The sequence below is a fragment of the Heterodontus francisci genome, chromosome 10, assembly GCF_036365525.1.
Source record: "Heterodontus francisci isolate sHetFra1 chromosome 10, sHetFra1.hap1, whole genome shotgun sequence".
NCBI lineage: Eukaryota > Metazoa > Chordata > Chondrichthyes > Heterodontiformes > Heterodontidae > Heterodontus > Heterodontus francisci.
In genome coordinates this window covers 22,916,427-22,940,128 of record NC_090380.1, presented here as the reverse complement: position 1 = coordinate 22,940,128, position 23,702 = coordinate 22,916,427, and the positions used below count along the sequence as shown (strand labels likewise).

The following is a 23,702-nucleotide window of genomic DNA, read 5'->3' as shown; positions in this document are numbered from 1 at the left end:
AGAACATTTGCTACTCCTGAACTTCAGTTCTGACGATGCAAATATCCAGTTCCAGGTGGTTCTGCTGCTAACACTGAGACAGGAATGGTTTTACTGACGATTTTACCTATAAACACATTAACCAAATCAGGATTTTGAAATTATTTCTGCATCAGAATAAACTATAAAAAAATGATTTTTCAGTTTATTCATAGCTCTTCAAAATGTCTTCAAATGACCAGCTTGAACAATCCAAGTCAGCAACAGTGGCCCTATAAGAGCTGCAGCACTCCTCTTTCCCTGCCCATTTGGTGCCAGAGTGCTCGAGAGAAACATAGAACACAGTAGGCTATTTAGCCCATCAAGCCTATTTTGCCATTCAATTAGACCATGGCTGATCTGTATTTAACTCCACCTACTCAACATTGTTCCATAACCCTTAATACACTTACCTAATAAAATACTGTCAATATCAGTTTTGAAATGTTCAATTGGGCTCCAATTTCAACAGCTTTTTGAGGAGAGGGTTCCATATTTCCACGACCCTTTGTAATTAAAAGATCCACTGGAATTTAGAAGAATGAGAGGTGACCTTATTGAAACATATAAGATCTTGAGGGGACTTGACAGGGTGGATTCTAAGAGGATGTTTCCCCTTATGAGAGAAACTAGAACCAGGGGACACAGTTTAAAAATAAGGGGTCTTCCATTTAAGACAGAGGTGAGGAGAAATTATTTCTTTCAGAGGGTTGTTAGGCTGTGGAATTCTCATCCACAGAGTGCAGTGGAGGCAAGGTCATTGAATATTTTTCAGGCTGAGTTAGATAGATTCTTGATTGACAAGGGAGTCAAAGGGTATAGAGGGTCAACATGAATGTAGAGTTGAGGCCACAATCAGATCAGCCATGATCTTATCAAATGGCGGAGCAGGCTTGAGGGGCTGAATGGCCTACTCCTGCTCCTAATGTGTATGTTTGTATGTATTTAGATGACGTTTTAAAAGTAGGAATGAATTTGATAGATTGAATAGGGAAAGACTATTTCCTCTGATTGGACAGCTAGTGATGAGGGGTCATCAGTTTAAAATAGATTATCTGGTCATTATTTCATTGCTGTATAATGGGCTTTGCTGTGTGCAAATTGGTTGCCACATTTCTGAGAGTACAACAGTGACCACACTTTCAAAGTACTTTATTGGTTGTAAAGGGCTTTGAGACATCCTGAGGTCATGAAAAGCCACATATAGATGGAAGCCTTTTTTCCTTTCTAATGGATTGTTAGAAGTGACAGGAAGAACTTGCAAGATCTGTTTGAAGATTTGAGTAGTTGGCATAGCATAGAAATTACACCTGACAAGTTCTATCATCTTAAATTAATCAATAAAAGATCTGCTTCTCATTCTTGAATTCTGCCCACTGTGCCCAAATTCCCACTCTTGTCACATAAGGCATTAGGAGCACCCAATTGTAAAGTTTACCATAACTTTGTCTGATTTTCAGTTGCCTCATTACTTGGTAACCTCAGCATTATGTGCTCACTGTAAAGATCTCTTATCTCTTATGGTCAGTTACATCTCATTCAATGTCCTGCTCAAATGTTCATATTTAACTCGTGACACCAGGTCTGGTTATGAGGAGTTCATTACATTCAATTCTGTAACAATTACTTGCTGCAGAAAAATGCTAAATTCAAACTTTGCACTAAGAGCACAGAAAACATACATAATAATAAAAATGACAATTATTAGTCAGTAATCCAATTGAGACTTTCAAATGAGATCATAAACAACAAGCTCATAGGCCAAGATTAAGTTGAAGTTACTTGCTGTTCATGAATAAGTTTCAATTTTGCACAAACTTTTTCCCTCCAAGATTTTGGTCTTTTTTACCAGCACAACCCATAAATAGATTCAACTCTAAATCTTACTGTTTAGCAGGACCACAGCCAAACACTGTCATCTGCTCATTAGATCACAGCCGAGTGATTGTACTACCGCATATCCCGTTAGATTCACACCACTACTTCTCCTATCAGATCCTAAGTATCATATCTCCCATTAAGGTCCTATCACCACATCAACTCTTGGGACTCCACCAACACATCTCCCACTGAGGTCGCATCACCACATTGCCCATTAGGTCCCTATGGCCAATCACACATGCACATACCTGTCTAACATTTTGGTGCTGGCCCGTTCCAATTTTTCCAGAATCTGCGGAAGCTGTGTGTCATCATCACATGAGCCACCCCAGCCGAGGACTCGTGCCAGGTCATTTCCTGTTCCCAGTGGCAGGACTCCAAGCTGGCACTGTAAAGTAGCATGATCTGGACGTTAGCAGCTATAAAAACAAAGTCCTTGAACAACTACGTACATCTTAAATTTTAAAAACATGTTTTCCTTCATCTGCTCTTCTTTTGTGGACTCAGCCTTGGTGATGTATTTTCTTGCCCTTCCTTTCTTGGATTTTCCTATGCAGAATACCATCTCTAGCCAAGAAAACATCCTCTCAAGCACTCACCAATGTTATTCTGAAGCTGACTGCTGAACTACAATGCTTATACCAATAAGCAAACGGAACAGCAAGAGAAAAGTACTGGACTACAAAGGACAAACTTTGAGGAAGCACTAAATTGCTTGCAAGTAGATTAATTGGAGCACAAAGATGCTTGTGTTTATAAAAGATAATACATATTTAAGGAAATACTGCTGAGGCTGCAATCAAAATGAATTCTATTCAAGTCATAAAATAGGGCTAAAGAGGTTAAGATGATTAAGTAGGGACATAAAGATGAATGTTAGGGAGAGGCAATAAAAGTGCAAGGAATCCAGTAAGCAGCAGAATTAGGTCAATTATGAAGACAAGCAAACACAGACAAAAAAGGAAGCCAAGTAAAACACTGAATGTGCTGAGAGCGCAGAGGTTTGTTGCAACTTTACGCAGCAAAGGATGGAGATTTTTTTTTTCAGTTTACTTGATATTAAAATAAAAAGCTGGAATCTGGGAAGAATTATGAAGTGATTATTTCATGTCTATATTCACGTAGGAAGAGGGGGAAAAATGTCCAAATAGAATAACAGATTTCTATGAATGGTGACAGAGGAAGTTAACCATGCAAGTAAGCAACTACAAAGAATATTATGGTTACAAACAGCTCTTTAAATAGGCCAAATGCTCCGCTCAGAAAGCTTGCACCATTAAATCTTAAACAAAATGAGGACTGAAGTTGGTAAAGCTTCAAGTGATATTCCTGCAAGTTTGGTAATTTGAAGCGAGATTGGAAGTGGCTAATATAAACGTACAATTTAACAAAATGGTCAAGAGACATAGCTGGAAGTCATTGACCAGTAAGTTTAACTTCAGTTGTAGGGGAAGTTTTGGAAATGATCTTGAGAGATCCATTGCTTGAAGACTTGGCCAAGGATACCTTGATAAAACACAGCAGTTTCAGGAAAGGAAACTTATATTTAACCAACCTGCTGGAGTCTTTGCGTGGCATAATTAATATTGGAAACTTAGGGGGAGATGGTGGTGTGGTGGTAATGTCACACACCAGTAATCCAGAGACCCAAGGCTAAAGTCCTGGGGACATGGATTCAAATTTAAATTCAATTAATAAAAACCTGGAATTGAAAGCTAGTCTCAGTAATGGTGCCATGAAACTATCATCAATTGTCATAAAAACCCATCTGGTTCACTAATGTCCTTTAGAGAAGGAAATCTGCTGCCCTTAACTGGTCTGGCCTACATGTGATTCCAGACTCACAGCAATGTGGTTGACTCTTAACTGTCCTCTGAAATGGCCTAGCAAGCCACTCAGTTCAAGGGCAATTAGGGATGGGCAACAAATGCTGGCCTGCCAGTAATGCCCACATCCCATGAAAGAATGAGAAAGAGGAGAAAAGCAGTTAATGTATACTTCGATTTTCATATGTTTCCACATTGGTGTTTAATGCTTAAAATATGAAGTCCCACAATAAGAGGTTAAATATTGCATTGGACAGAAAACGGGCTTAAAACCAGGTCACAGAAATTAGGGGTCGGATTTATAAAGCCCGCTGAGTGCGGGTATGGAGGTGAGTGTGATTTGAAGATTGTATTCTGAGGTCGGCGCTGGGACCTGCCGCCTCCGGAAAACAACACCATTTTTAAAGGGACGCCCGAATGGAGGGAACAGGTAGGGCGCACGCCTCCAATTACGTGCCTGTCGAGTTCACTGAAGAGCTTTTTAACAGATTTGTCAACAGCAGTTTTTAATTTTCAAAAGCTGGGACCATGCAGGACGCCATGTGGGGAACACTGCAGTGGGCCATGAGGACTATGGGAAGGGATGATTAAAATATTGCAGAGGCATAAAGTAAAGCGCAGCTGCTTCAAAAGTGCCACAGAGTGGCCACTTCTGGAACTGTGAGACTTGTTTTTCTCAGTGGTGAGTGGCAGGAATCCGGATGGGACATTACGCCACTGGCAACACTTGGACAGCTGAGGTCGGCAGGGGAAGCCATGATGAATGCACAAAGCCCAGCTGAGGGAGCTTGAATGGGAACAGACTACTCTGACATTGGGCAAAGCATCCAAGATGGCAGCAGATGCAACCTCCCGGACAGCAGGAGGCCAGGGTAGCACAGTAGGGTCGTCAAGGGGAGGAAGGCACTACATAGGGTGCACAGCCCAAGAGTCAATTAACTGCAAATGACAGAGCACCAGTGCCAAAGGAGCCTGTGCTTATCCAGGCATGTGGTCTTGGACCTGTGTGCTATGACCAAAATGACCTAAGGCCTCACAGCCCCCATGGCAGTTCCCTACTTGCAACCGTCAAGGTCACCATCGCCCTGAATTTCTATGCAATGGATCATTCCAGGGATCAGCTGTGGATCTAGGTGGCATTACGCAGTCAACAGCTCATCAGGCCATCAGGCAGGTCACTTTCAGGAGGGGAGGGGACTGCATCCACTTTGACACAGATGGGCCTGCGCAGGCACAGAGGGCATTGCCTCCATTGCTGGATAGCCTAGATACAGGGCATTATCGCTTGTGCCCATATGGTCATGAAGGCACCCAGCGACCAGCCAATGAGATCCATCAACAGGAAGGGCTTCCACTCCCTCAACGTCCAACTGGCCTGCGACTATAACAAGAGCTTCTGTCATGTGTGCACTCGCTTTCCTGGCAGCTGCCATGACTCCTTCGTCCTCTGCCAATCCAGGCTGCCTTGGTACTTCACTCCATATCCCAAAGTGCTTGGACGGATTCAAGGGGACAAGGAAAATCCCTTGATGAGATGGCTACCGAACCCTCTACGGGAGACCCAGACAGAGGTGAAACAACTAAGGCCACCTGCTCAGCAGGGCAACCATTAAGCAGGCCATTGGGTTTCTGAAGATGCAATTTCGGTGCCTGGATCAGTCAGCTGGCACCCTCCAATACCCTCCTGCAAGGATCTTGATCATGCGGTGGTCTGCTGTGCTCTCCATTACATAGACTTCCGAGGGGGGTGTAGATCTTCAGGACAATGAGGACCTTGAAGGAGCCAGCTCATTGGAGGAGCTAAGAGGAGAAGCAAGAGGGGACGGAAAACAAAAACAACTCTCGGTATCTCACTAAATAGGAAGAAATGTGTGTTAAATCAGACTGTGTTTTGAAGGCATTAAGTTGGCTATATACTTTATATACAGATTCATTTTCCTCATGTTCGTGGCTAACCCAATAATTTTGTCAAATGTCCATAGTGCAACGTATTGGTGCCTATCCCTGTATCCTCTCCATACTAATTAAGAGCTTACCCGTTTGAAAATTGCAATCTCAATTAGTTTCCCCACAGGAGGTGGGTTTCTGACCCAAAACCAGACCCAGCTCCTGTTTCCCATCTCTAACAAAAATCCAGCCCTGGGGATCAATGGACGTTTTTTGTAGCTGGGAAGAGGCTCTATCCCATGTATTGGTCTTGGCTCACTCTATTTATTTATTTAATTCATTTGTTCATGTGATGAGGGTTAGGCAAGGCCAACATTTGTTTCCCATCCCTAATTGCCCAATCTTCTTGAACCACTGTAATCTGTGTGGTGTTGATACACCTACAGTGCTGTTAGGGAGGGAGTACCAGGATTTTGACTCAGGTGACAGTGAAGGAACAGCGATATATTTCCAAGTCAGCATGGTGTGTGACTTGGAGGAGAACTTGCAGGCAGAGGTGTTTCATATGCCTATTGCCCGTGTTCTTCTGGAGGTAGAGGTCGCAGGTTTGGAAGGTGCTGTCAAAGAAGCTTTGGCAAGTTGTTGCAATGCATCTTGTAGATGGTACGCACTCCAAACATGGTGCACCGGTGGTGGAGGAGTGAATATTTAAGTTGGTGGATCAATCAAGCAGGCTGTTTTGTCCTGGATGGTGCCCAGCTTCTTGTGTGTTGTTGGAGCTGCATCCATCCAGGCAAGTGGAGAGTATTCCATCACACTCTTGACTTGCGTCTTGTAGATGGTGGAAAGGCTTTGGGGAGCCAGGAGGCTGAGAAGACACAGCCTCTGACCTGCTCTTATAGCCACAGTATTTATGCGGCTGGTCCAGTTTAGTTTCTGGTCAATGATGACCCCCAGGATGTTGATGGTGGGGGAATTCAACTATGGTAATGCCATTGAATGTCAAAAGGAGATGGTCAGATTCTCTCTTGTTGGAGATGGTCATTGCCTGGCACTTGTGTGGCTTGAATGTTACTTGCCACTTATCAGCCCAAGCCTGAATGTTGTCCAGCGAGCCAGTGCGTACACGATGGGCCGAATGGCTTCCTTCTGTACTGTAACGATTCTGTGAGGTCTTGCTGCATGTGAGCACAGACTGCTTTATTATCTGGTGCGAATGGAATTGAACACTCTGTAATCATCAGCGAACATTCCCATTTCTTATGGGTACTTACAGCACTTATGATGGCGGGAAGGCCATTTGTATTATATTATTAATTTGGATGATATATGAACTAAAAGCTCCAAATCTGTGAATGATTTCAATATAGCAGACAGGGCCGAAAATGAGAAACAATGCATCTGGACTTAGATCTCTTGGCTAACTGGGCCAACGGGTATCAATTAGATGTGGATAAATAATGGTAAAATGAATGGCTAGAAAATCTACTGGGTTCTGGGAGAGGCAACGATTTTCCCCATCAGGTCATTCTGTCACCACTCCACCCAGGGAATGCTTAACAGCGAGAGAAATGGAAATTTACTGCACAGAGTTGTGGAACAGGTTACTCAGGAAGATTATTGAAGTGAAACAGGCAATGAGATGCTTTTCTTGCAGGAAAACTGATTGAGGGATATGATGAAAAGGTGGGTAGATAGGATTGATCTGTAAATAAGGGATAGATTATTTTGGCATAATGGCCTTTCCCTGCAACTGAAAATTGATATGATCTAACAGTACGGGATGTAATTTCATGCCTGAACATATTGCTCCAGGATCCCGGTATGCTGCGGCATTGTATTGCACAATCATTTTCCCAGAAAAGCTGCTCCTTACCACTCTTTATCCTGACTACTTTATCATGATAGTTTGTACTTGTGAACAAAATATAAAATAGCAAGTAATCTGTAGCCAATTTATTATACATCAATGTTAAAGTGAGACATTTAAAAAAGTGTCTGCCAGCCAGGATTCATACATGTGAAGTAGCCAATTCAGAAGATCCCCCAAAAAAATAGCCTGAATGCTGTTTGATAGCATTACGTTTGCATGAGGTTTCTGGAGCTGTTCATGTAGATTTAGTTTACCTGACAGTTTCTCACCTGCTTATGTAGGTTTAGTTTATCAATCTCAGATAAAACCCATCCAACGCTTCCATCTCCTCCGCAAACCAGAATGCGGAAATTGTCAAATTTTTGAAACAATCGTAAACTGTAAAAAAGAGAAAAAAAAACACTTATGAAAAAGACCAAAACAGAAAATTCAGTAAATACTCAGCAGGTCAGGCAGAATCTGTGGAGAAAGAAACAGAGTTAACATTCTAGGTCAGTTAGGATGATCTTTCATCATCAACTTGATGCTGCCAGACCCGCTGAGCATTTCCAGTATTTTCTGCTTTTATTGCTGATTTCCAGCATCCATAGTATTTTGTTTATCGAAAGACCAACTCTACTATTATATAGCATGACAGAGATTCGAATAAAACCTGCCTAATGTTAAATGGAAGTTCCCAAGATTCAATGCTGTTGTGAGAATGGAAGGCTGTTCGGAAAACACCTAGGGCTCATCATCAACCTTCAGCCCAGTGTGAAACGCTCATTGCCACACAAATGATGGCAGTCTCTCTGCACAATCACAGGAAGTCCCAGAAGCTGGGGCAGCTCAGTATGCGCATGGAAAACCAAAACTGAGACACTAATGAAACTTGCTTATCAAAATAGGAACTACACTTTAAAAAAAATATATATACTCAACTGCATGTTGCTGATTTCACAAATTCGTGATCTTGAAAGATATGGACCTTCACACGCAAAGGGGCATTTAACCTTTCCAAGTACACAGCCAGCAAAGCTGGGGTTCTGCAAAGTTCCACCCTCCGAGGTTACACTGGCGGACAGCAGAACCATCCTATTTCTAAGTAGCTTTATAACAAAGTAAATATTCTGTGGGAAATCATTAACTGTCACATGGACAGACATGCATTTACAGAATAGGTCCTACATCAGTTCAGCTGAAAATATTTTCAAAATCTTCCTTACCCAAGATGAGGACCTCCATTCATGAGATCGAAGACCTGAGCTGGATTTAACAACTGCTTGAACCTTCGCAGGAACTTGACTCCCTGATTGTCTCCACTTTTAGAGTTGACAAAGACTAAAAGTGGGCTGGCGCAAGACGGGGGACAACTGGCTTTCCAGAAACCTGTACAGAGAACAGTCGGCACATAAAACTCAATCTGCCTGACAATATCCAACAGGGTTGACACAACACCATGAAACAGGACGATCAGCAACAGTTCTGCACATTTGGATGAGCTCTCTGCTACAAGTGCAAATTCATACTGCTTCACCACAATGGCCAATTTATAGTTCATTCAGATGATTTGTCACAGGAACATTTATTTAGCACATTACCATTTATATAACGTCTTACCAGATCCCAAAGTGCTTCCCAACCAAAGAAGTACTTTTGAGTGCAGACACTGTTATGTAGGCAAATACTGCATGCAATTTGTGCAAAGCAAGGTTTTTCAAATGAGATAAATGAAAAGTTAGTCTATATCTGGTGATGTTGGTTGATGGAGGAATGTTACCTAGGAATGCCTTGCTCTTCTTCAAAGATATCTCATGAATACATTTATATCTATTAAACAGTCTGGATTTAATGCTTCATCTGAAAGATAGCTCCTCCAACAGTGCAGTATTCCCTCAGTACTGCACTGAAGCATCACTGTTAAGCTGTGGGATTGTTATTTTATCACGGAAGGGAGACTTATACTCAAAAGTGGTAAGTTTCAAAGAGGCAAGATTCTCAGGATAGCCACTTTATGAGATGCAGATGATAGACTGAAGTGTCTGTCCTGACGGCCTCAAACAATAGTAGATGTTTAAAAAAAACAAATATTCACACCTTAGGGTACAGAAGGGACCAACATTCTGATCTTTTCAGGAAATAGTTTCATGGGGTCCAAATTCACAGGAGCCATAGCAACAACAACTTGCTTTAACATAAGCACCTTTAATCCAGTAAAATGATCCAAGGCACTTCCCAGGAGTCTTATCAAATAAAATCTGATACCAAGCCAAATCAGGAGATATTAGGACAGAAAACCAAAGCTTGGTTAAAGAAGCAAATTTTAAGGAGCATATTATAGGAGGAAAAGAGAGGCAGAGAGGTTTAGGAAAGAAATCCAAGAACTTTGGACCCAGACAGCTGAAGGTATGGCCACCAATAGTGAATCGATTGAAGTCTGGAATGCAAAACAGGTTGAATTGGAGAAACACAGATATCTCGGAGGGTTTTGGGACTAGAGAAGGTGACAGAGATAGAGAGGGGCAAAGCCATCGAGGGATTTGAAAGTAAGGACGAGAATTTTAAAATCGAGGTGCTGCTCATCCGGGAACCAATGGAAGTCAGCAAGCACAGGAGTGGCATGTGAAAGTGACTTGGTACATGTTTTGGATGAGCTGAAGTTTATGAAGGGTGGAAGATGGGAGGCTGGCCAGGAGTGCGTTGGATAGCCAAGTCTAAAGGCATGGATGAAGGTTTCAGCAGCAGAAAAACTGAGACAGGGTGGAGGCAGCCGATGTTACGGAGGTGGAAGTAGGCAGTCTTAGTGACGGCGCAGACATGTGATTGGAAGCTCAACTCAGGGTCAAATATGACACAAAAGTTGCAAATGGTCTGGTTCAGCCTCAGACAGTTGCCAGAGAGGGGAGTGTAGCTGGTGGCTGGGGAACGATGAGGCCAAAGACAATGAAAGAGAAACAAAATGGCTTTGGTCTTTCCAATACTATGTTAGAGGAAGCATCTGCTCACCCAGTACTGGATGCCAGAGGAGCAACCTTAACTGGCAGCTCTATAGGCCTACTCAGAGACAGGAACAGAGCCAGGATGAAACTGCTAAACCTCATGCCCCAAAACGTCACAAGAAAAACAAAGACATATTTTTGAGGTCAGTCGGTAAAGGTTTGCAAAGACAGGAAGGTAAGGCCTTGGCCTTTCTGCCAAAGATCGAGGCTGGAACCTAAACTGCGCATCAGTGAGCAGGCTGTTGCTGTTTAAGTGACGCTTGATAGCAATGTCGATGACACCTTCCATCACTTTGCTGATGATCAAGAGTAGACTGATCAGGCCGTAATTGGCAAGATTGGATTTGTCTTTTTTGTGGACAGGACATACCTGGGTAATTTTCTACATCGTCAGGTAGATGCCAGTGTTATAGCTGTACTGCAACAGCTTGGCTAGGGGCGCGGCTAGCTCTGCAGCACAAGTCTTCAGTACTACAGCGGGGATGTTGTTAGGGCCCATAGCCTTTGCAGTATCCAGTGCCTTCAGCCGTCTCTTGATCTCAAAGAACAAAGAACAGAAAAGCACAGGAACAGGCCATTCGGCTCTCCAAGCCTGCGCCAATCATGATGCCTGCCTAAAGTAAAACCTTCTGCACTTCCGGGGACCGTATCCCTCTATTCCCATCCTATTCATGTATTTGTCAAGATGCCTCTTAAACGTCGCTATCGTACCTGCTTCCACCACCTCCCCCAGCAGCAAGTTCCAGGCACTCACCAGCCTCTGTGTAAAGCACTTGCCTCGCACATCCCCTCTAAACTGTGCCCCTCACAACTTAAAATTATGTCCCCTAGTAACTGACTCTTCCACCCTGGGAAAAAGCTTCTGACTATCCACTCTGTCCATGCCACTCATAACTTTGTAAACCGCTATCATGTCGCCCCTCCACCTCCGTCGTTCCAGTGAAAACAATCCGGATTTATCCATCAATCTCCTCATAGCTAATGCACTCCAGACCAGGCAACATCCTGGTAAACCTCTTCTGTACCCTCTCCAAAGCCTCCACGTCCTTCTGGTAGTGTGGCGACCAGAATTGCACGCAATATTCTAAGTGTGGCCTAACTAAAGTTCTGGCAGCTGCAGCATGACTTGCCAATTTTTATACTCTATGCCCCGACCAATGAAGGCAAGCATGCCGTATGCCTTCTTGACTACGTTATCCACCTGCGTTGCCACTTTCACTAACCTGTGGCCCTGTACACCCAGATCTCTCTGCCTGTCAATACTCCTAAGGGTTCTGCCATTTACTGTATACTTCCCACCTGTATTAGATCTTCCAAAATGCATTACCTCACATTTGTCCGCATTAAACTCCATCTGCCATTTCTCCACCCAAGTCTCCAACCGATCTATATCCTGCTGTATCCTCTGACAATCCTCACCACTATCCGCAACCCCACCAACCTTTGTGTCACTCCGCAAACTTACGAATCAGACCAGCTACATTTTCCTCCAAATCATTTATATATACTACAAACAGCAAAGGTCCCAGCACTGATCCCTGCGGAACACCACTAGTCACAGCACTCCATTCAGAAAAGCACCCTTCCACTGCTACCTTCTGTCTATGACTGAGCCAGTACTGTATCCATCTTGCCAGCTCACCTCTGATCCCGTGTGACTTCACCTTTTGTATCAGTCTGCCATGAGGGACCTTGTCAAAGGCTTTACTGAAGTCTATATAGATAACATCCACTGCCCTTCCTTCATCAATCATCTTCATCACTTCCTCAAAAAACTCAATCAAGTTAGTGAGACACGACCTCCCCTTCACAAAACCATGCTGCCTCTCGCTAATAAGTTCATTTGTTTCCAAATGGGAGTAAATCCTGTCCCGAAGAATCCTCTCTAATAATTTCCCTACCACTGACGTAAGGCTCACCGGCTTATAATTTCCTGGATTATCCTTGTTACCCTTCTTAAACAAAGGAACAACATTGGCTATTCGCCAGTCCTCTGGGACCTCACCTGTAGCCAATGAGGATGCAAAAATTTCTGTCAAGACCCCAGCAATTTCTTCCCTTGCCTCCCTCAGTATTCTGGGGTAGATCCCATCAGGCCCTGGGGACTTATCTACCTTAATGCTTTGCAAGACACTCAACACCTCCACCTTTTTGATAACGACATGACCCAGACTATCTACACTCCCTTCCCTCGGCTCATCATCCACCAAGTCCTTCTCTTCGGTGAATACTGATGCAAAGTACTCATTTAGTACCTCGCCCATTTCCTCTGGCTCCACACATAGATTCCCTCCTTTGTCCTTGAGTGGTCCAACCCTTTCCCTGGTTACCCTCTTGCTCTTTATATCTGTAGAAAAAGCCTTGGGATTATCCTTAATCCTGTTTGCCAATGACTTTTCATGACCCCTTTTAGCCCTCCTGACTCCTTGCTTAAGTTCCTTCCTACTGTCTTGATATTCCTCAGGGGCTTCGTCTGTTCCCAGCCTTCCAGCCCTTACGAATGCTTCCTTTTTCTTTTTGACTAGGCTCACAATATCCCGCGTTATCCAAGGTTCCCAAAACTTGCCAAACTTACCCTCCTTCCTCACAGGAACATGCTGGTCCTGGATTCTAATCAACTGAAAGACACCTACATGTCAAAGGTTGATCTACCCTCAAACAGCCGCCCCCAATCTAAATTCTTCAGTTCCTGCCTAATATTGTTATAATTAGCCTTCCCCCAATTTAGCACCTTCACCCGAGGACTACTCTTATCCTTATCCACAAGTACCTTAAAACGTACGGAATTATGGTCACTATTCCCGAAATGCACCCCAACTGAAACTTCGACCACCTGGCTGGGCTCATTCCCCAATACCAGGTCCAGTACGGCCCCATCCCTAGTTGGACTATCTACATATTGTTTCAAGAAGCCCTCCTGGATGCTCCTTACAAATTCTGCCCCATCCAAGCCCCGAGCACTAAGTGAGTCCCAGTCAATCTAGGGGAAGTTAAAATCACCCACCACTACAACCTTTATATCTTTCCAAAATCTGTCTACATATCTGCTCCTCTACCTCCCGCTGGCTGTTGGGAGGCCTGTAGTAAACCCCAACATAGTGACTGCACCCTTCCTATTCCTGAGCTCCACCCATATTGTCTCGCCGCATGACCCCTCCGAGGTGTCCTCCCACAGTACAGCTGTGATATTCTCCTTAACCAGTAATGCAACTCCCCCACCCCTTTTAAATCACCCTCTATTCCGCCTGAAGCTTCTAAATCCTGGAACATTTAGCTGCCAATCCTTTCCTTCCCTCAACCAAGTCTCTGTAATAGCAACATCATAGTTCCAAGTACTAATCCAAGCTCTAAGTTCATCTGCCTTACCTGTTATACTTCTCGCATTGAAACAAATGCACTTCAGACCACCAGTCCCGCTGTGCTCAGCAACATCTCCCTGCCTGCTCTTCCTTAGTCTTACTGGCCTTATTTACTAGTTCCCTCTCATTTATTTCACCTGCTGTCCTACTGCTCTGGTTCCCACCCCCCTGCCACACTAGTTTAAACCCTCCCGAGTGATGCTAGCAAACCTCGCAGCCAGGATATTTGTGCCCCTCCAGTTTAGATGCAACCCGTCCTTCTTGTACAGGTCCCATCTGTCCCTGAAGAGATCCCAATGGTCCAGATATCTGAAACCCTCCCTCCTACACCAGCTGTTCAGCCACGTGTTTAGCTGCACTATCTTCCTATTTCTAGCCTCACTGGCACATGGCACAGGGAGTAATCCTGAGATTACAACCCTAGAGGTCCTGTCTTTTAACTTTCTACCTAACTCCCTAAACTCCCCCGCAGGACCTCGTCACTCTTCCTGCCTATGTCGTTGGTACCGATGTGTACCACAACCTCTGGCTGTTCCCCCTCCCCCTTCAGAATGCCCCCTGTCCGTTCAGATACATCCTTGACCCTGGCACCAGGGAGGCAACATACCATCCTGGAGTCTCTTTCACATCCACAGAAGCGCCTATCTGTGCCCCTGACTATAGAGTCCCCTATAACTTATTGCTCTTCTGCGCTTTGTCCCTCCCTACTGAACAACAGTGCCAGCCGTGGTGCCACTGCTCTGGCTGCTGCTGTTGTTTTCCCCTGATAGGCCATCCCCCCCCCCCTCAAACAGTATCCAAAACGGTATACTTGTGGAGTGAATCGAATTCGCTGAAGACTGGCATCTGTGATGCTTGGGACCTCAGGAAGAGGCCAAGATGGATCATACACTTGGCACTTCTGGCTGAAGCTTGTTGCAAATGCTTCAGCCTTTTCTTTTGCACTGATGTGCTGGGCTCTTCCATCATTGCAGATGGGGATATTTGTGGAGATTGCTCCTCTGGTTAGTTGTTTAATTGTCCGCCACCATTCACGACTGGATGTGGCAGGACTGCAGAACTTAGATCTGATCTGTTGGTTGTGGGATCACCTAGCTCTGTCTATTGCATGCTGCTTCCGCTGTTTGGCATGCAAGTAGTCCTGTGTTGTAGCTTTACCAGCCTGACACCCTATTTTTAGGTATGCCTGGTGCTGCTCCTGGCACGCTCTCCTGCACTCTTTATTAGACCAGGGTTGATCCCTTGGCCTGATGGTAATGGTAGAGTGAGGAATATGCCGGGCCATGAGGTTACATATTTTGGTTGAATACAATTCTGCTGCTGCTGCTGAAGGTCCACAGCACCTCATGGATGCCCAGTTTTGACCTACCAGATCTGTTCTGAATCTCTCATTTCGCATGGTGGTAGTGCCATAGAACATGGAAGGTATCCTCATAGTGAAGATGGGACTTCATTTTCACAAGGATTGTGCGGTGATCTCTCCTACCAATCCTATCATGGACACATGCCTATGCAACAGACAGACTGGTGAGGACGAGGTCTAGTAGGGTTTTCCCTCTTGTTGGTTCCCCCAGCACCTGCCACAGGCCCAGTCTGTTAGATAGGTTTTTCAGGACTTGGCCAGCTCAGTCAGTAGTGCTGCTACTGAGCCACTCTTGGTGATGGGCATTGAAGTCCGCCACCCAGAGTACATTCTACGTCCTTGCCACCCTCAGTGCTTCTTCCAAATGCTGTTCAACATGGAGGAGTACTGATTCATCAACTGAGAGAAGCCGGTAAGTGGTAATCAGCAGGAGGTTTCTTGCAGGGATAGACGCCAACATGTTGCACCAGGGATGGGAGGAGTGCATTATCTTTTGTAGTTCCACTTCTCCACAGGACACAACAAATGTTTGCCCAGTTACCGATATGGTCAATCATAGACTCTACTCTTTATCCCAGAATAAAATACACCAACCAGGTTTCTTTAATAAACAACAAAATTATCAGTTTATTATAAAACAAGACATAACCAGTAACGAAGCAAAGCATTAACACACAAATTGCAATATGAAAGTTCCCTTTTACCTTGGCCACACACACACACACACAAACACACACAAACACACACACACACACAGAGGTTAAGTGGAAAAAATGGAGATTTTCATTTTAAGAGCTCTGTTACAAAAAAAACAAAAAAGAATACTTTGGCCAAATACTTGCTAATTCTTGAAGAAAAAAAATACGGAAAGATGTCAGCTGTCCCTTTTTTGGTTTGGCGTCCCAAATACGCGTAGACAACTGTCACTGCGACTCTCTCTGGAGCAATTTGTTCAGGTGGCGCCAAGGATTTATCCAGCAGATTTTTCCAATGTCTCAGAAGAAATTTTGCAACAGGGGTTTCAAGCAGGCCTTTCAGGAGGAATGCAGCATCAATTTCTCTGTTGCTTACACTCGCTTCAAAGAGCTTGTCAAAGAGATGGAAAAAACTGACAGGCTTTTCAAAGAGATGGAACAGGCTGAGCTGGGGTTTTGTCCTTCAGGTTGATTCTTAAACTCCTTTCAGAACATTGTCCAAACCCCAACTGACTGTCCAAAGCAAAACCAAAAACAATATCTCAAGAGTAGAGCTTCCTGACTCCAATAAATCTTGACCTGTCACTTCTCTGTAAACATCTCCTCCAAGTCAAAGGAAGCCCCTGCTAGGTAATTACCTGAAGACAGGTGACTTCGTATGTTTGTATGTTCCAGTACATATTTGCAAACAAGACCTCTCAGTCCTTTCAATGACCCCAGTGAAAAAAAATTACTTTTCGGTTTTCCCAAATAAAACACAAGTCCTCAAAACTAACAAAAAAAGAAGTACTTCTGTAACAGTATATAAAGTGTATAGTCAACCGAATGCCATCAAAACACAGTCCAACTTAAAACACATTTCTCCCTTTTTGGTGGGATACCTGGCATTGTTTTTGCTTGCACAAGTAGTCAATGTCTGCCCGCACACTTGATGCAGTGATGCAGAGAGTTCAGATAGATATCTATCTATCAGGAGTGATCTTAATCTCTTTCTCTCCCCTCTCTCTTTTGCTCCATCTATGTCCATCCCTCTCCCCTCTCTCTCTTGCCACTGAGTTCCTTTCTCTTCCCTTCCCTAACTCTCCCCTCTCTCAATCCCTTTTCTGTCCATCCTTCTGCCCTCTCTCTCTCTGTCTCCCTTCTCTGTGTCCATCCTTCTTCCCTCTTTCTCTTTTCCCCGTGTCCCCCTCTCTCCCCCCTTTCCTCTGTGTCCATCTCTCTCCCCATCTCTCTCTCCCTTCTCTCTTCCCCTCGGTCTCACTCCATGGTCTCGCTCCCCTCTCATCTGTCTCGCCCCTCTATCTCTCTCCCCCCTTTGTGTCCCTCTCTATCATCGCTTGCTCTCTCTCTACCCCCCACTCTGCGTCCCTCTCTTCCCCCACTCTCTCTCTCTCCCATGTCCCTCTCTCGCTCCCTCCTCTCTTCATCCCATGTTCCTCTCTCTTTCTATCTCTCTAACCCCTTTCTCCCCTCCTGTGTTCCTCTCTCTTCCCCCCACTCTCTCTCTCTCTCTGTCTCCCCAATCGCTCCCCTCTCTTGATCTCTCTCCCCTTTAAGAGGCTCCTTAAAACCTATCAAGCTTTTGATCATCTGATCTAACATTTCATTATGTGGCTCGGTGTCATATTTTGTTTTAAAATGCTCCTGTGAAGAGCCTTGAGACATTTTATTAAGTTAAAGGTGCTGTATAAACATAAGTTGTTGTTTACTTGTTGCCTGTAAAATAAAGCAGTGTAGTGATTGGTATCCAGTTTGTCTCACTGAAGGATTAATCAGTTCACCTTTTGGAAGATTCGTGAAGTGTTCAAACGGGCATATAGGAGGATCATGATTTTGTTTCACATTATATCATTGTAAGGTACTGGGTAGCAAAAGTCAACCTTTAATTGTGAGGGTGTAGATTTGCTTAGGGAAGAAATCAGTGAAACTCTTAAGAATATTTACTTATTTAGAGATACAGCACTGAAACAGGCCCTTTGGCCCACCGAGTCTGTGCCGACCAACAGCCACCCATTTATACTAATCCTACATTAATCCCATATTCTCTACCACATCCCCACCATTCTCCTTCCACCTACGCTAGGGGCAATTTACAATGGCCAATTTACCTATCAACCTGCAAGTCTTTGGCTGTGGGAGGAAACCAGAGCACTTGGCGGAAACCCACGCGGTCACAGGGAGAACTTGCAAACTCCGCACAGGCAGTACCCAGAACTGAACCCGGGTCGCTGGAGCGGTGAGGCTGCGGTGCTAACCACTGTGCCACTGTGAAGGCAAACCCAAAATCTGTAATGAGTCAGCCAAGATGATGGCGTGGGGACTGAAACTACAACTTTGAGTTAGAGGCAAGTGTGCTCCCAAATCAGCCAAGCTGACATTTGGTACAGATGCATGAAATAGTTATATGAAACTTGTTAAAGGCAACAGAGAAGCTCCTTATATTTATTGTCATGTGTTGCCAAAAAAGTTAATTATGAAGTTGGCACTTTAGGGCAAATCCACCAGGCTAAAGCCCAGCCTGATGGCAGCACATTGGAGAATCAGACATGCAATTCAGTGCACCGAATTTCCTGACTGACTGACTAGTAAGTCAAGAGCAATGTTCTCCATGTCTGATTTCCTGATCCAATTTCCATTCAGTGTGACTCTACCCTGGCTTTGCTGAACGCTTCTTTTATTCATAGTTTTGCCTATAGCACTGTGCAATTCGAAGATCCAAGCATGGCTGCAGTATGTATGATCAATATGATGGACTGCAGCAGCTCGCCAAAGCTACTTTGACAACACTCCCTCCCCTGTGATCATCCACTTCACAGAAAGACAAGAACAACAAAGTCACACACTATCCTGCATTGGACGTATGTCACTGTTACTTCATCTTCCCTGGGTTATAATCCTGAAATCCCTACTCCAAAACCACTGTGGGAGCTACAGTGGCTCATAAAGAAGGTCCATTATCTTTTCAGGGGAACTAGAAATGGTCAGGATTGCCTCCTTCGTTAAAATAAATTTTTAAAAAGTTAGAAATTATGTTGTTTATGTCAAGCAATGTGGGGAAGCAAGGCATGTTCATTATTTTGTATAATGTAAGCATATATTGCACTGATTGAAATAAGTGAATCCGATCATAAGCATTGCTCTGTTTATTCATATCCTATATTGAAGGCCGATAAATCCCCTAGGCCTGATGGTTTGCATCCCAGAGTACTTAAGTGGGCCGAGAAATAGTGGATGCATTGGTGGTCAGCTTCCAAGATTCTATAGACTCTGGAACAGTTCCTACAGATTGCAGGGTGGCTAATGTAACCCCACTATTTAAAAAGGGAGGTAGAGAGAAAGCAGGGAATTATAGACTAGTCAGCCTGACATTGGTAGTGGGGAAAATTCTGGAGCCCATTATCAAAGATTTTATAGCAGAGCACTTAGAGAATAGTGGTAGAATCAGACAGAGTCAGCATGGATTTACGGAAGGGAAATCATGCTTGACAAATCTACTAGAATTCTTCAAGGAGGTAACGAGTATAGTTGATGAGGGGGAGCCAGTGGATGTGATTTATTTGGACTTTCAGAAAGTTTTCGACAAAGTCCCACATACGAGATTAGTGTGTAAAATTAAAGCGCATGGGATTGGGGGTAGTGTATTGCAATGGATAGAAAATTGGTTGGCGGACAGGAAACAAAGAGTAGGGATAAATGGGTCTTTTTCCGAATGGCAGGCAGTGACTAGTGGGGTACCGCAGGGATCGGTGCTAGGACCCCAGCTATTCACAATATACATTAATGATTTAGATGAGGCAACTAAATGTAATATCTCCAAATTTGCAGATGACACAAAACTGGGTGAGAGGGTGAGTTGTGAGGAGGATGCAGAGAGGCTTCAGGGTTACTTGGACAAGTTGAGTGAGTGGGCTAATGCATGGCAGATGCAGTATAATGTGGATAAATGTGAGGTTATCCACTTTGGTAGCAGAAAAAGGCAGATTATCTGAACGGCTATAAACTGAGAGAGGGGAATATGCAGCGAGACCTCGGTGTTCTCGCACACCAGTCACTGAAGGTAAGCGTGCAAGTCCAACAGGCGGTAAAAAAGGCAAATGGTATGTTGGCTTTCATAGCGAGAGGATTCGAGTACAGGAGCAGGGATGTCTTGCTGCAATTATACAGGGCCTTAGTGAGGCCACACCTGCAATATTGTGTGCAGTTTTGGTCTCCTTATCTGAGGAAGGATGTTCATGCTATAGAGGGAGTGCAGCGAAGGTTTACCAGACTGATTCCTGGGATGGCAGGACTGACGTCTGAGGAGAGATTGAGTCGGTTAGGATTATATTTGCTGGAGCGCAGAAGAGTGGGGGTGGGGGGGGAAATCTCATAGAAACCTACAAAATTCTAACAGGACTTGACAGGGTAGATGCAGGAAGGATGTTCCCGATGGTGGGGGAGTCCAGAACCAGGGGTCATAGTCTAAGGATAGGGAGTAAACCTTTCAGGACTGAGATGAGGAGAAATTTCTTCACCCAGAGAGTGGTGAGCCTGTGGAATTCGCTACCACAGAAAGCAGTTGAGGCCAAAACATTGTATGTTTTCAAGAAGGAGTTAGATATAGCTCTTGGGTCTAAAGGGATCAAAGGGTATGGGGAGAAAGCAGGAACAGGTTACTGAGTTGGATGATCAGCCATGATCATAATGAATGGCGCAGCAGGCTCGAAGGGCCGAATAGCCTACTCCTGCTCCTATTTTCTATATTTCTATGTTGTTTGTAGGAGCTTGCTGTGTGAAAAGTGGCTGCCACATTCCCTACATTGCAATAGTAACTACACTTCAGAAGTATTTCCTTGACTGTGAAATGCCTAGTGCTGCTGTGAGGATGTGAAAGGCACTATACAAACACAAGTCCTTTAAATACTCTTTAAACATTGCTGCTGTCTTTTATCTTACATCAGGTTGACAGTACTGCAGAGGCTGTGTATGTGGAATCCCTGATGAATTGGGGCAACACTCAACACTAGTTGGCCTTCTTTTAATGATGGTCAGCAGCTCAAAGCTGCCCAAGTAAAGGCTGAGAAAACAATGCCTTTCAGCAGAGTAAATTCAGGCCACTATACTTCAAAGAGTAGATTCACGCCTCAGCATGCAGCCAGCAAATCCTCAAATAGGCACTGTCATCATTCATTTAATTTGCAAAGCTTCACAGTGTTCAGTTTCTCATTATTTAATTCAAACTGAAAAGGGCACATGCGAGGGCCGTTAAGGAAAATTAGCCATGTCTGACCAGAATATGGGGCACAGACATACCATGCAACTATTTACATCTGGAAGAACACTTCAGCCTATTGACTTTGAAAGAATGATTGAGCACACTGGGACTCGAGCATTAAAAATAGAAACAGCACATAGAATGTAGTCATCAAAAATAGAACTGTCCCAGGACAGCACAGAGTGCAACAGCAATACCAATAACTTGTATTTAAATAGCAAAAATAAGATTGTAAAATGTTCCAGGGCACTTCAAAGGAGCATAATCATTGAAAATTTGAGAACGAGCACATAAGGAGATATTAGGACAGATGACCAAAAGGATGACAAAGAGGTAGCTTTTAAGGTGCATCTTAAAAGGAGGAGTGAGAGGTAGAGAGGCGCCCAACTCCGCCCCTGCCTCAGCTCATCAGCTGCTGAAGCTCTCATTCATGCCTTTGTTGCTTCTAGACATTATTCCAACAAACTCCTGGTCGGCCTCCAATGTTCCACTCTCCATAAACTTGAGATCATCCAAAACTCTGCTGCTCATCTCCTAACTTGCACCAAGTCCCGTTCGTCCATCATCCCTGTGCTTGCTGACCTACGTTGGCTCCCAGTTAGGCAAAGCCTTAATTTTAAAATCCTCATTCTTGTTTTCAAATCCCTCCATGGGATCACCTCTCCCTATCTCTGTAATCTCCTCCAGCCCCCGTAACCCTCTGAGATATCTGCATTACTCCAGTTCTGATTTCTTGAGCAGCCCAATTTTAATTGCTCCACAATTAGTGGCCATGCCTTCAGCTGCCACTGCCCTAAGTTCTGGAATTCCCTCCCTAAACCTTTCTGCCTCTCTTCTCTCCTTGAAACCATCTCTTTGACAAAGCTTTTGGTCAAAAGCAAAATACCGCAGGTGCTGGGAATCTGAAATAAAAACAAAAAATGCTGGAAATACTCAGTAGGTCTGACAGTATCTGTGGAGAATGAAACAGAGTTAATGTTTCAAGTCAGAACAGAGCTTTTGGTCATCTGTCCGAATCTGTCTGGTAATCCTCCTGCAAAGTCCCTTGGGACATTTTACTATGTTAAAGGTGCGACATAGACATAAGTTATTGTTGAAAGGTTTAGGGAGGGAATTCCAGAGCTTAGGGCCTAGGCAGCCAGAGGCACTGCTGCCATTGGTGGAGCAATGAAAACTGGGGGTACACAAGAGGCCAGAATTGGAGGAATGCAGAGATCTCGGCGAGGAGGGCATTTGTAGGATGGTAGGAGGCTACAGAGATAAGGAAAGGTGAGGCCATGGAGAATAAAAATGAGAATTTTAAAATCAAGGAATACATTCTGACAATACAATCACTGGAATACTTTTGTAATCATCCTGGAATGGCCTAGCTCTAAATTTAAAGTTATGTCCCTTTGTTCTGGACTCCCCCAAACACAGGAAGTAGTTTCTCTCCATCTACCCTATTAAATCTTTTAAACATCTTGAACCCAATTACTGCATTACTAAACTGAATATTAATCATCCTTAAAGACAAGATTCAAATCCACTGATTTGACATATAAACGCTCAGTAAAATTTTGCACAGAATCAACATTCAGTGAAAAGCAATATCAAGAAACTAGAACTAGAAAGTAGATTCATACCACATGATGCTAATTGACAAGCAGAAGCCAAGTAAAGGCAATGGGTCTTGTCAATGTCGTTACATACCATCAGAATCAATGCTATTTAGTGCAGTGGGAGGAATGATGGACACTTTGCACTGGCCCAGAGGACATTTTCGGGGATACAGTTCCTTGCAGGCAGTGTGTACCTGGCAGAGAGAGAGCGTGTCCATGAATTACAAGAATCGACAAGAAAACAGCATGCACTGAATTTTTTTATCCAGCAGTTGACAGCTTGGGGAATATTTCAGAAATACATTAACATATTATAAACTTTAAAAGGTTTGGACAGGAGGTTTAAATTTATTAAAATACAAAATGGTGGGTAAAAAGATTAATGCCACTGTCATTTGTTAAGATGTTACAAATGGAAAAAAAAACAGAATTATAAGTATACTTTTACATAGAACTACTTTATTGTGGGGTAACACTGAGAACCCTAATTACTACCTGCAGGTGAACTGTCTTGAGGTGCGTTCCAGTGTTGAGGAATGGAATTCTTCTGATATTCAGGAACCCAGGAAATATCAAGCACTCCCATGTCAGGTACAGCTCAACCAGATGCCCAGAAGCTCCTTCTACTCCACCCGAACATTGTGCCTTAGACAAACCCCAGAAGAGCACCCCACTTACTGCACCAATATGACATTTGTCCCATACCAGCTGATCTCTGACTTCCCTGAATGAATTGCTGCCTAATTTAGTGTAGATTCGAGCTGAAGGATTGCAAACCTTCCAGAATTGCCCTAGAATCTCCAGGAATTAAACATTAATCTCCAGGAATTTGATGCAAGAAACACCCAGGTGAAAAATAGCACTGCGTGTGATTTTTGTTTAATTTTCCTTTGTTTATTAATTATAAAAGTATGGGTTATGAGATAAAAAGGCTGTTTGATTGGATGATGCCCAAAAGTCAATCATG

The 23,702-nt window shown here is 43.8% G+C and overlaps 1 protein-coding gene across 9 annotated transcripts in view; it reads right to left on the bottom strand.

Annotated features, from left to right (window-relative positions):
* The window catches only part of dgkh (diacylglycerol kinase, eta), a 640,503-nt gene that overhangs the window by 230,295 nt on the left and 386,506 nt on the right, over window positions 1-23,702 (bottom strand). For all 9 annotated transcript variants that reach the window (XR_010975789.1, XR_010975788.1, XR_010975790.1 and 6 more), the window contains 4 exons: window positions 22,827-22,929; window positions 8,691-8,853; window positions 7,755-7,863; window positions 2,148-2,287 (listed from right to left, as the gene is read on the bottom strand). Coding sequence is in view for 6 of the 9 variants with exons in the window: in XM_068040243.1 (XP_067896344.1) it covers window positions 2,148-2,287; window positions 7,755-7,863; window positions 8,691-8,853; window positions 22,827-22,929 (515 nt within the window). In the remaining 3 variants the exon portion in view is untranslated. The remainder of the gene's footprint in view (window positions 1-2,147; window positions 2,288-7,754; window positions 7,864-8,690; window positions 8,854-22,826; window positions 22,930-23,702) is intronic.